Source organism: Artemia sp. Qi Xiang Cuo, chromosome 17, assembly GCF_049724085.1.
Source record: "Artemia sp. Qi Xiang Cuo chromosome 17, ASM4972408v1, whole genome shotgun sequence".
NCBI classification, from domain to species: Eukaryota; Metazoa; Arthropoda; class Branchiopoda; order Anostraca; family Artemiidae; genus Artemia; species Artemia sp. Qi Xiang Cuo.
Genome location: NC_142810.1, coordinates 60,258,219 through 60,270,494, shown reverse-complemented (window position 1 = coordinate 60,270,494; position 12,276 = coordinate 60,258,219). Strand labels below are relative to the sequence as shown.

General features: G+C 33.3%; 1 protein-coding gene across 8 annotated transcripts in view; it reads left to right on the top strand.

The window, feature by feature from the left end:
- LOC148942426 (protein argonaute-2-like) overlaps positions 1-12,276 on the top strand; it is a 122,691-nt gene that overhangs the window by 24,761 nt on the left and 85,654 nt on the right. For 2 of the 8 annotated variants that reach the window (XM_089103509.1, XM_089103505.1), the window contains 3 exons: positions 1,987-2,040; positions 5,915-5,965; positions 11,358-11,471. In XM_089103509.1, the coding sequence (XP_088959635.1) occupies positions 1,987-2,040; positions 5,915-5,965; positions 11,358-11,471 (219 nt within the window). Of the gene's footprint in view, positions 1-1,983; positions 2,041-5,911; positions 5,966-11,357; positions 11,472-12,276 lie in introns of all 8 variants that reach the window. The other 6 variants (XM_089103508.1, XM_089103504.1, XM_089103507.1 and 3 more) reach the window with 3 other exon arrangements.

Genomic DNA, 12,276 nt, shown 5'->3' with positions numbered 1-12,276 from the left:
GGTGTTTTTTTTATTGCCTAAACAAAAGGAAATCACTAGAATCTAGTGACTTTTACAGGTTGCAACCCTGGCCGTTCTAGGCTCAGAATAAATAAAAGAGGCTAATTATGCTGTCTTTTTTGTGCTAATGAAATTAAATAAAAGTAATAAAATTAAAAAGTGTGTGAATGCATTGTTATCAAAGAATTTTGGAACGAAAATTATAGCAATTAATAATTATTAATTGACTTTTGAAACCCGTGTGTGCCATCCTTTAGAAAAAAAGCGTTTTATTAATGAAATTCAAGAGCACGAGTGAAAAAAAGTAATTTTAGTGTAGCTGGGAAACTAGAAAATATTGTTTATCTATGTCAATCCTTGTATTAGGTTCTATAATGATGTAGCTGGGAGTAATTTTGGTGTAGCTAGGAAACTAGAAAATATTGTTTATCTATGTCAATCCTTGTATTGGGTTCAATAAGGATGTAGTTGGGAGTAATTTTGGTGTAGCTGGGAAACTAGAAAATATTATTTATCTATATGAATCCTCGTATTGGGTTCTATAATGATGTAGCTGGGAGTAATTTTGGTGTAGCTGGGAAACTAGAAAATAATATTTATCTTTGTCAATCCTTGTATTGGGTTCTATAATGATGTAGCTGGGAGTAATTTTGGTGTAGCTGGGAAACTAGAAAATATTGTTTACCTATGTCAATCCTTATATTGGGTTCTATAATGATAATATTAATAGTTTATTTCTAACCCACCAACAACAAGAAAATATAGAGTAATCAATTACAAAAAAGGAAAAATAAATCAAACAATCAACTTGAACAAAGCATGGGATAAGAACATAAAATAGCTTAAATTCTGAAATATCAGACTTGGAGAACTCTTCATCTAACAGGGTTACTTTTGTTTTGATTATATCTGCAGCACTAAAATCTTGCACAATTCTTCTATTCTCATACCGTCCTGGTGAATAAAAGACAAATCTCAAAAACCAAAATTACGCTCAGTGGAGATCTGGGAATTTTTTTTAGGAAAATTTCAAACAAAAAATTGAAAAAATGACAGTGTTTGTCATAGCCATTCATAGGGTTGGTGGTGGCTGAGGAAAAATAATTATACCCCCCCCCCCCTTTCCTTGACTCAAATATAAGCAAAAAGTAAATTTTTATCAAAATGGGCACCCCCCAAGCTAGGCGGATGGGGCAGTTATTTCGGTTCCCTCCCCCCCCCCCCCTCCTTCAACGGCTTTGGTAGTCGCAGTAGATCGGGCGTAGTTTTATCAGGACTTTACAGTCGTATTTACTCCTGTTAGCAACATTTTTTGAATTGTAAACACACACAAAAACGTGTGAAATTTTGAAATTAATGGGTTAAACTAATTTTGAATTTAAAAAGAAAAAGAACGAAATGAAAAAATTTTGTCCTTCCCATTTTCTGTATAGTTTTTGTTTGTTTAAAGTCTGATTTTTTTTTTTTTTTAAATGGGGTATTTATTTTTAGTATAACACAATAAGACTAGATTTTTTTTTGGCCCAATCATGTTTTGTTTAAGCTATTTTTACGTGGTGAATTCAAATGCCTTTATAGTCCACAATAGTACATTAAATTTAGAATTTTATTACTTGTTGTGAATGTTTGGACTTAAATTTCTCATTAGATAAAAACGTTTACAAAAACGTTACATTTTTGTATGCTAAATCCACAAATGCAATATTTTTTTTTTGGGGGGGGGGGCTGTAGTGTTTGCGTTACGATGTTTTTGTTCTTTGTCCTTAGACAGAAAAAGTAAGCTTCGATTTAGAAAATAAGAAATCATTTCTCAGTGACTAGGCAGAGGAAACACCCTTATTTCACGTTCTGTTGTGTTACTGTTGTAGACATGCTATTTTCCATCTTTTTCGTCTGTTTTTTTTTATATCTTTTCATTTTTTTTGGTATTGCATTTTTGTCACTAGTCAGCTTTATTTTCTAATTATTCGCCTTTTATTTTAGCAGCAGGCCCCAAGTATCCCTGGTCTGCCCCCTCAAGCCTCTCCAGCGAGGTCCATGGTCAGTATTGCATTTTATTGCCATTTAATTTGATAAACTTTACTATGCTTGCACAGAAGGGGATGAATGTTCTACCCTATCAGTAAGATTGGTTAGAACACCCACGCCGATCTGTGCTGATCACTTTTGTTTTGTCTGGGGACAAAGCTCTTGTACATCATTTTCGGTTTTGGGATACATTGCAGCCAAAAAATTTAGCTGAAAAATCACGAAAAATATAGCCAAAAGCCATAATGATCATAAAAAAGATTAAGCGACCTCTGAATGTAGCATGCAGCCAAAATTTTTGCTAATTTCTAAACAATTGACCATTTCATCAGAGGCAGCGCACTAGCGTAGTCAATAATGAGAGAACAGTAATGTTTTTTTTATTATTATCTGATCTCCCTGGTCTGACAAAGCATAATTCTATAGCTTTTATTGTTGATAAAGTTTAGCTATAATTCAAATGCTATACTTTCTTATAGCTTGAATCATACTGAAAGAAGCACTTTTTGATTTCCTGAAACGTTTTAGAAGGGCTCTTTGAAAAACTTGTGTGATCTCTTCACCATATTCGCCGCTTTTTCTCTTTTTTACTTTCTTTTTTTCTTTGATTCCTGCTTTGAGACTCAACAGTTCTTGCAAGTGAATTTTTGGTAGTGTGCCAACTTTCGTAGATTTTGCCGTCTTTTCTTTACAATTTTAAGTATTACTACCTTACATAAGGTTTTCTATCTTTTTTATATTTGTTATTATTACTATCCTGCCTTTTGACTTGAGGATTCATCAAAGCGAGTTTTGGCAGTTGGCCATCTTCTGTTGATTTTGCTTTCTTTACACTTTTACTAGTTATACTTCGACTTAATCATTTTTTTTTTTTTTTTTTTTTTTTGGTCTTACGAAAAATGTGGTTCAATACCGCTCTCTAGGGCTATAATGAAAGATAGGTTGAGGTGGCTAGGGCACGTTGTGTGGATGAAGGATGACAGATGGCCGAAGATTGTCCTTTTCGGCCAACCGTCTAGGGCTAAACGGAAAGCAGGTCGTCCCCGTCTGGGCAGGGAGGACGTCATAAAGAAAGATTTAAAGGAAATGGGAACTTCGTGGGAGGGTGTGAAAAGGGAGACTTTAAACAGATTGAGATGGAGGAGGGGCGTGCTTAGCTGTGTTGGCCTCAGGTGGCTTGGTGCTGCGGTGAGTTGTTAGTAGTAGTAGTAGTAATCTTTTTGTTTAGCAGTTGGTCATTTCTATTAATATAATTATTTTTGTAAATAATTCTGAATAATAATATCTGAATTAATTGTATAATATATATATATATATATATCTATATATATATATATATATATATATATATATATATATATATATATATATATATATATATATATATATATATATATATATATATATATTTGTATAAATAGAATGAATTAAATATATTTATAAATAAAATATATAAATAAATTAATTGTTGGTCTAGTCTTTTAGTTTAGAAGTCGTTCATTTCTATTAATGTAATTATTTCTGTAAAAAATAAATGAAAATAAATAAGAATTTTCGGTATATAATAAATGTCATTCTGTTACCAATAATAAGTCGTGGAAAAAGAGTAAAGAACATTAGCTTAAAACCTAATTTTAGGTTTTATTAATTACATTAGCTAATTACATATTAATTACATTTGCTAATTTTGGTTTAAAACCTAAAATTAGCAGAAGTAAAGGTATGTAATGAGTCAAACTCTAATAAAATGAAAGAGTGAAACCTAAAACGAACAGAAATTGAATCGAATAATGAAGACAGGCTTAAAAAGAAGAGAAATATGATCACAATCCTCACATACCCTAAGGGCTATAGGTTTTCCTGGAAACTAACCATAATGCTTCAAAAGCTACCGATTGTTGTTTCAAAAGTGTTCTTTGGCAATAAATTTTCTTTACTTTCAAATAAAAAAGAATAATATTCAAAGTACTAGTCAAGCTATGCAGGGAAAAAACTAATAATTCATTTTGTTTAAATGTATTTTATATATTGCATTTTACTGTGACAGTTTTGAATGTAACTTTTTTTTCAATAAAATTTTTCCTTGTTGTTTCATCCTAATTGACACCCATAGAAAATTAATAGCTAAACAAAGTTTTAAAGCACCAATTGGTGAATCTTGAAGCATTATTTCAAGTTGCCAGATAAATTGAACTGAGTTATGTCTTTAACGAATAAAAAAAAGAATTTGTGGGGCTGTAGAGAGTACTTGCCCCCCCCCCCCTCACTTTGTTCATAGATCAAAAATCCCTATTTGATTTCAGTTCAAAAACTCTAACATGCCTGCCTTTTTACCCAAAAAGGTGGTAGCAGGGAATGTGGGTTTTGGAGGGGTCATTTGCTTACTTAGGTTTGCTTTTCACTCAGATGAAAAGCCATTTTTCCTGTTCAGGTACAACTTGCCGACCTATCTACAGATCGGTGGATCTACAGATTGCCGACCGATCTACCAATCTACAGATTGATGGGAGGGGTGGTGATATTGTAGGTGTTATGAGCCCAGTTTGTGACTTTAGTAATACAAGATTGAACATTTTCGCTTGATTTCTCTTGAAACAACCAAAATGTTGGGGTTGAAAGGTTGCAATGAGGGAAGGGAGGTCACATGGACCTGCTTTATGCCTTCAGTTATGCAGTTTGAAAACCATTTCAATATCACAGTTTCAGTCCTAACCTATCTAGGCTCATAGTCCTAGTAAGTCCTAAGTCCTAGTCAGGACTTATCTGACTGTTTTGTCTTTCATCTTTCCATTCCAGGCGCTGAACACATTTATCGGAAGAATCATAGGTGAAAGTATCCATGACAACATTATATTTTTTAGATCTAGACCTTTTGGACCCAAGGAGGCAAGGCCGTACCCAGGATATTTTTTGGAGGGGGTTTTACTCAAACAGAAAAAATCGGGGGGGGGGGGGGGGTACACAAAAAAACCTCAAACGCATACAAAATTTGTTTATATCCATTTTTGTTACGTTTTAACGAGTCAGACAATCTTTCCCCCCCCCCCTCCCTCCTATGGGTACAGCCTTGAAAGAAGGCGCATAGCCTCTTCCCATTTTGGCTCTCGAATTAAAATTTGTTGCGTGATTCCTGTTTAAGCAAGTTATAACATGTCTATCCGCTGCAAATTTGGCGGTTGAGAGTATGGGGGAATCATAGGCCCGATTTATGCCTATCATTCAGTTTAAAATTCATCCCGTGAATCTTATTTTAACAAGGTACAACCGCTCATCGTTTCTGCTAATTTGTAATTGTCAACAATGCATTTAAATAATTTTGGTCCTTGCTTCTTGCTTTTGTTTTGATGCTCTCCAACCCCCGAGGCACCATTGTGAGGGAACTTGCTATCTTGGAAGTTTGATCTAATGCAATGAGGATGATGTGATGGAGGGAGGCTACAAAGGTGCCATGGAGGGTATAAAAATTTGGAAGGGCTGGCTGCCCTCTGACAACTTTGTATCCGTTTGAATATGCCCTAAAAAACATAATTTAATGAACCATCATCTAAGTTCCTAGGACCCTCCAGGCTGAACGAAGTGGACCCCAATAAAAAGATAAAGTGACGAGGGAAACTTGGCGGTTTAGTAAGTGAACAGTGCAGCCTTGACTTTCTTCTTTTTCTGACCTACAGATCGCTGGTCACGAGAGAGAAATAAAACCTATGCCAGCAATGGGGCTGCTTTATAAAACTGAGTGGTGAATTATTTATAAATATTGCGAATATTTGGGTGTTCCTTGATCTGGCGTTTTTTTTTTTTTTTTTTTTTTTTTTTTTTTTTTTTTTTTTTTTTTGTATTCGAAATTTTATGATCTAATTTGTGTTTTTTTTTCACTTCATTTCAGCAGCAAGCTCCAAGTATCCCAGGTTTACCCCCACAAGCCAGACCTCCGGTTCAGGTTAGTATTGTTTTTTGTTACCTCTGAATTAGTTATCTTGTTAATATTAATAATTTGTCTGAAGGGTACTTTCTGTTGATTTACTCTGCATTATTTTATATTTCATCCACACTTTTGAGTGGCAAACAAAAGAAGCATAAACGAATAATTAGTGTAGCTATAAAAACGTCAAATGTTTTACATTTCTGAATTAATTTCTTGCTTTCAATTATGGTATTTTCATGGAGTAATGATTAATTCTTCTTTTCAATTATGTAAATAAGTAATACCACTACTTAAGCTAAGTTAGTTTCATATTCTATTAATTTATTGAAATTAATTCAAATAATGTAACGGCCCTCACATGCACACATAGATCCATGACATGATTAGAAAAGGAAAATAAGTAATTAAAGGACACTTTTGCTAGTCAAGAATATAAATATTACATAGGAAAAAACGTAAATTAATTCAGAAATGCAGAGATGTAAAGGCTTTTAGAGAAAATTTTTTTAAGGAATTTCAATAATTGACAGTAACTTTTAATGGATTAATTTGTTTTAAACACTTTCCGAAAAAGAAGTTATTAAAAGAAAAGTGAAAAGCCACATTAACATAGACGAACAGAAATTAAGTGTTACTGTAAATATATATTATTAAGTATTGTATAATATTAAATTATATATTATTATAATCTATTATACTTCAAACTTCAGGCGTCTAGAAATTACTAACAAAAACTAGATGAAACCCAAAACAAACAAAAATTACAGTCAAAATTCAATTTTCAGTATCACTATCTTACTTAAGGTTTTCTCTATTTTTTTTATATTTATTATTATTATCCTGCTTTGAGACTTGAAAGTTCATCAAAGGGAGTTTTGGCAGTTGGCCATCTTCTGTTGATTTTGCTTTCTTTACACTTTCACTAGTTATCTATAGACTTGATCATTATTTTCTATTTTCATTGGTCTGATCTTTTTGTTTACCAGTTGGCCATTTCTATTAATGTAATTATTTTTTTAAATAATTGGATATTTAAATTAATTATATAAATAAATAATATATATATATATATATATATATATATATATATATATATATATATATATATATATATATATATATGAATAAATTAATTGTATATGAATAAATTGTAAGTATATGAATAAATTAATTGTTGGTCTAATCTTTTAGTTTAGAAGTCGTTCATTTCTATTAATGTAATTATTTCTGTAAATAAATAAATAGTAAATTAAATTTAATCTTTTTAAGCCAGATTAAATTAATCTTTATAAGCTAGACTTGAAAAGAAGAGAAATATGATCGCAATCCTCACATCCTCTAAGGGCCATAGAGTTAAGGGCTATATGTTTTGCTAGAAACTTACCAGATTGCTTCAAAAGCTACCAATTGGCGTTTTAAAAGTGTTGTTAAGCAATAGATTGTCTTTACTTTCAAATAAAAAAATAATATTCGAACACTAGTCAAGTTATGTCATTTTGCTGTGACAATTTTGAATACACTTTTTCATTAAAATATTTCCTTGAACTTTCATCCTAATTGAGTTAAGGGCTATATGTTTTGCTAGAAACTTACCAGATTGCTTCAAAAGCTACCAATTGGCGTTTTAAAAGTGTTGTTAAGCAATAGATTGTCTTTACTTTCAAATAAAAAAATAATATTCGAACACTAGTCAAGTTATGTCATTTTGCTGTGACAATTTTGAATACACTTTTTCATTAAAATATTTCCTTGAACTTTCATCCTAATTGAAATTCATAGAAAATTAATATCTAAAAAAAAGTTTTTAAACGTCAATTTGTGAATCTTGAAGCATTCTCTTTAGTTCTCAGTAAAGTGAAACTGACCTAAGCCTTTAACAAATAAAAAAAAAAAAATTGGCGGGCTGTAGAGACTACTCGCCTCCCCCCCCCCCCACTTAGTTCACAAATCAAAATTCCCTATGTGATTTCAGTTCTAACAGTCGAACGTGCCTGCGTTTTCTACTCTAAAAGGTGATAGCAGGGGATGTGAGTATTGCAGGAGTTATTCGATTAATTAGGTTCGGGTTTCACTCACATTAAAAACCCTTTAGGTTATTCCTGTTGAGGTACAACCTGCTGGCTGCTCTGCAAAACGTAGGTGATTAGGGGGTCGTGATATAGGTGTTATGAACCCAGTAGTAATACAATATTATAATTCTTGCTTGGCTTCGCTTCAACAAGATGCAAGCGCTTATCACTAAAATGACGGGTTTGGGAGTAAGGAGGGAAGAGAGGTCATACGGGCATCCTTTATGCCTTCAGTCATGCAGTTTGAAAACCATTGCAAGTTCATAGTCTCAGTCCTAGGCTATCTATGCTAGTTTTGTAAAATTACCGTAAAATAAAAACTCAGTAAGTAAAATTGGTAAAATAAGGTAAAATAAGACACTCCCTAGGAAACACGGGGTAAAATTAGTGTTTTAAAGCTGCCCTGTAGCTACAAGACCAGCTGAGCATTTCTTTTGAAGCATCTCTTCCAGCTTTTCATGAAATTGTTTTATGATACTGATTTTCCTGGGCCTAAAAAGGTAATGTCCCTTCTTTTAGAGTTTCATTAATCTAACTAGCTGTCTAGTTTATCCCTTTGGTAATCTTGTGCCTAGGGTTATACCTCAGCAATTGGACAGTGCCTCATTTTGGACATCCATTAAAAAAATATACATCATAAAAAAAATAATCAATTTTTCCAATATTTGGGTTGTAAAATCATATTGGTTATTTCTTTCCTATCTTTAACCCTAAGAAATATTACCCTAACAGCCTTGCATATTTAAATGGCCACATTCGTCATATCATATACATATTATTTTTATTTATTTATAAAAGTACCGAATTCAATTATAAAAGAGGTTTGTAACACTTGATGACTTTGATTAACTAAGCACTGGATCATAAGAGCGGAATATTCAGTCACTTTCTCAGTCGTTGATTGCAAGACCGCAATCAGTTGAAGGCAAGAATGCCTTCAGAAGGATTTGCTTACAAATCTAGCTCCTTTAAAGTTAGACTCTGATTCAGGTGACCCTGCCTGTCCCGAAGCCCCTCCCCCCCCCCAAACAAAAGTCCTGGATACTGCCCTGAAGATCATATATCAATTTCTACCTCCACCCTCCCATCGTCTCTCCCTTAGAGCTAATTCTATATTTATCTGAAGATTTTTTTTTCAAAACGCCTGCTGAAACACAATGAATGCATTGATAATAATCAAACATATAATTTACTCACTTTTTGGAAAAATGTTTATGATATTATTTTATAATTCTATACTTTTTCTTTTATAGATTATTACAAAAACTTAGAAAAAGCACATCAAAAGTTGTTTATATACCTTTTTGTTACGCTTTTACGAGCCAGAAATCAATTTATAATGCATTCATTCTAGCAGCGTTAAACAATTGAAAATATAATAAAACGGTGTAATATTTTAAAACAAAGCAATGGACATAATTCTCAAAGATTTGTTATTTTGTTCGACCACCCCTTCCACATGAAGAACCCCTTGGGAAAAAAATAAATGAACAAATAGTAATACATTGAACCCTTATCGACAGTGGTGTAATTTCGCCAAAATCCTGGGGGGGGGGGGCAAAGTTGGAGCCAATTTACCCAAATCAAGTGAAAATGACAGTGAAAACTGAAAAATGGCCGTATAGCACCATAAAGGCAAACATATGCTATAGAAAACTGACCTGTTTCTCTGGATACTTGAATTATGCAGGCCTATCTTAATTTTGACAAGATTTTTTGCAGAAGCTAAATTTCAGGGGGTGGGGGAACAAACTTAGGTCGGGGTGGGGGGTAAACTTTGATCTGGAGAGGGCAGTTACCGTTTGAATATGCCCTAAAAAAATTAATAAACCATCATCTAAGTTCCTATGACGCTCCAGGCTATACGCTGTGGCCCCAAATAAAAGGATGAAGTGACGTGGGAAACTTCGCTGTTTAGTATGTCACAGTGCTGCCTTTACTCTCGCCTTTTTCTGTTTTCTGTTTACTCTAATTCGTCTCCTTCCCTTTCTGACATACTGATCTCTGCTTTTTTTAAATATTCGAATTTTTATGTTCGAATTTGTTGACTTTTCATTCTCTAATGCTTTTAATTTCCATTCAGCAGCAAGCTCCAAGTATCCCGGGTTTACCCCCACAAGCACTAGTATCCACTAGTATCCGTCGATGGCAGTTCATATTTTTTTGTATTTTGTGCAAATCGCGGATATTGGCGAATAACTCGCTTTTATGGTTGTTAGGTCTTTGGTTTTAATTCTTATAATTTTTGGCTTTTATTGAATTTTATTCATCTTTTAAGTTTTTGGTTATTTCTTTGTTTTTTTTTATGTCTCAGAAGGTGCATTTTAATGCCAAAACATCCCAACTCTCATTGAGCCTTCAGATAAATACACAATTAGTTCTAAGGGAGAGACAAGGGGAGGGTGGAGGTAGAAACAGGTATATAATCCCCAGGGCCATATCCAGAAGTTTTATTTGGGGAGTTATTTGGGGGGGGGGGCAAAGAAATCTTAAAAAACACGGGAACGCTCGAAATGACTGACGATAATGTCACATTTGTACCCCAATAATGTCACAAAAATGTCTACTACCTAATACAGTCACACTAGACTATTAGATTAATTAGGCAAATACACAGAGACATATCTTGGGGAAGGGGGTATAAATAATAGAACAAAAGCACGAAAATCCTATAGAAAATATATGAGATTATAAAACTAATAGTGGAACTCTTAGAAATTATAAGAGGGGGGGGGGGGGTAAACCCCAAGTAAGTGTCTATTAACTAGCCTTGTCCAACCCTTTGATATAATAATGATTTAATAGATTCAGCTGGACAGTAGATTGGGAGTACAATGTATGAGCATTTTAAGGAGCTGAGAAATAGTCAGTTTGGACTTGTCCCAGTGATGGATATCTTAATTAGTTATAACCTTTAATATAAGTTGTATCAAATAATATATAAAAACAATTAAACAGTTTTCAATCATTTGGAACTGATGCGAGATTAAGTGAGAAGGGAAGAGCTACAGACTAAATTAAAACGAAAAAAATAGAGGCTGCTTGAGCTGGGTATAGTATCAATAGCATCGTCAATCCTCAAAGTAAGCAGTCAAGAAACTGCTTTGCATTACTGTATTGGCTCTGGCAGCTTTTCTTTTTTTTTTTTTTTTTTTTTTTTTTTTTTTTTTTTTTTTTTTTTTTTGCTTCCACAGATATCTTGGCACTGGAATATCGTAGAGAGTTGTTCAATGGTTCATTCTAAAGGAAATTAATGGGGTTAAAAAACTTTTGCTTTTCAATCAAAATATTTTTAAAATATAATTTCACTTAAAGATTTTTTATGTTTTTATTTTTAGGGACGAGATCGAGAAACTGTTGCATCTGCAGCTGCGTCTTCAGCATCAGCGTCACCGCCAAGAGGTGCCCAGCAGAGATCTCAAGTGGCTAAAAAAGACCCCGGAAGTGAAAAGGTATCGATATTCCTTATTTTGGGAGCAATATATATTTCACTACCAATGATATTATAGTACGTATGCTTAATGAAATTTTTTCTCATTAAAAAAAAAAAATATGAAATTTAGGCGAAGAAAGACAGCTTATTACCAAAGTTTTTACTTTAAGAAAAAGAAGAAATATGAACCAAAAACTTTCTATTTAATACTTTGATAAAAGATCAATTTATAAATTTGATGTAAAAATCTATAAGTATTTTTGCACTCTGTTGGGTGTTATAGTTAATATTTAATTATTAATTCTGACTATTCAGGGTACCAAAACCGTCCAATAACTGTTCCCTGAAAACGCCGAACGTCTTTATCTTTAGATATTGATTTAGTCATAAACACTAAACCAAAGAGTATGGGTAACTTAAAATAGAGTGAATTGACGCTAATGTTGACTGATAAAAAACGCCATCTAGCGTTTGGTGACACTCAGCATTGTTATCAGCGTAATATTAAGAATAATTCATTTAATTAGTGTAATTTTTGAAATTAGTATTGTAATAAGTGTCTGAACCTGTTGTAGCACAGTGGATTGTTGACCTGCTAGCCAATACGGAGCACCCTGGTTTGATCTCCGCTGCAGCAAGGTTGAGCCATAAGCTTGCTACTTGTCCCTGTAAAAGACCCAGCAACTGAAACGTCGACTCGACGCCCTATGCGCCAGCAATGCACTCTTACAGAACTAACTGCAAAGAGTGGCTACGACTCCTTCTTCACTTATTGATGTTCAAATTATCCTAATAACATAATCGAATTCAAAGAATAGGAGTTC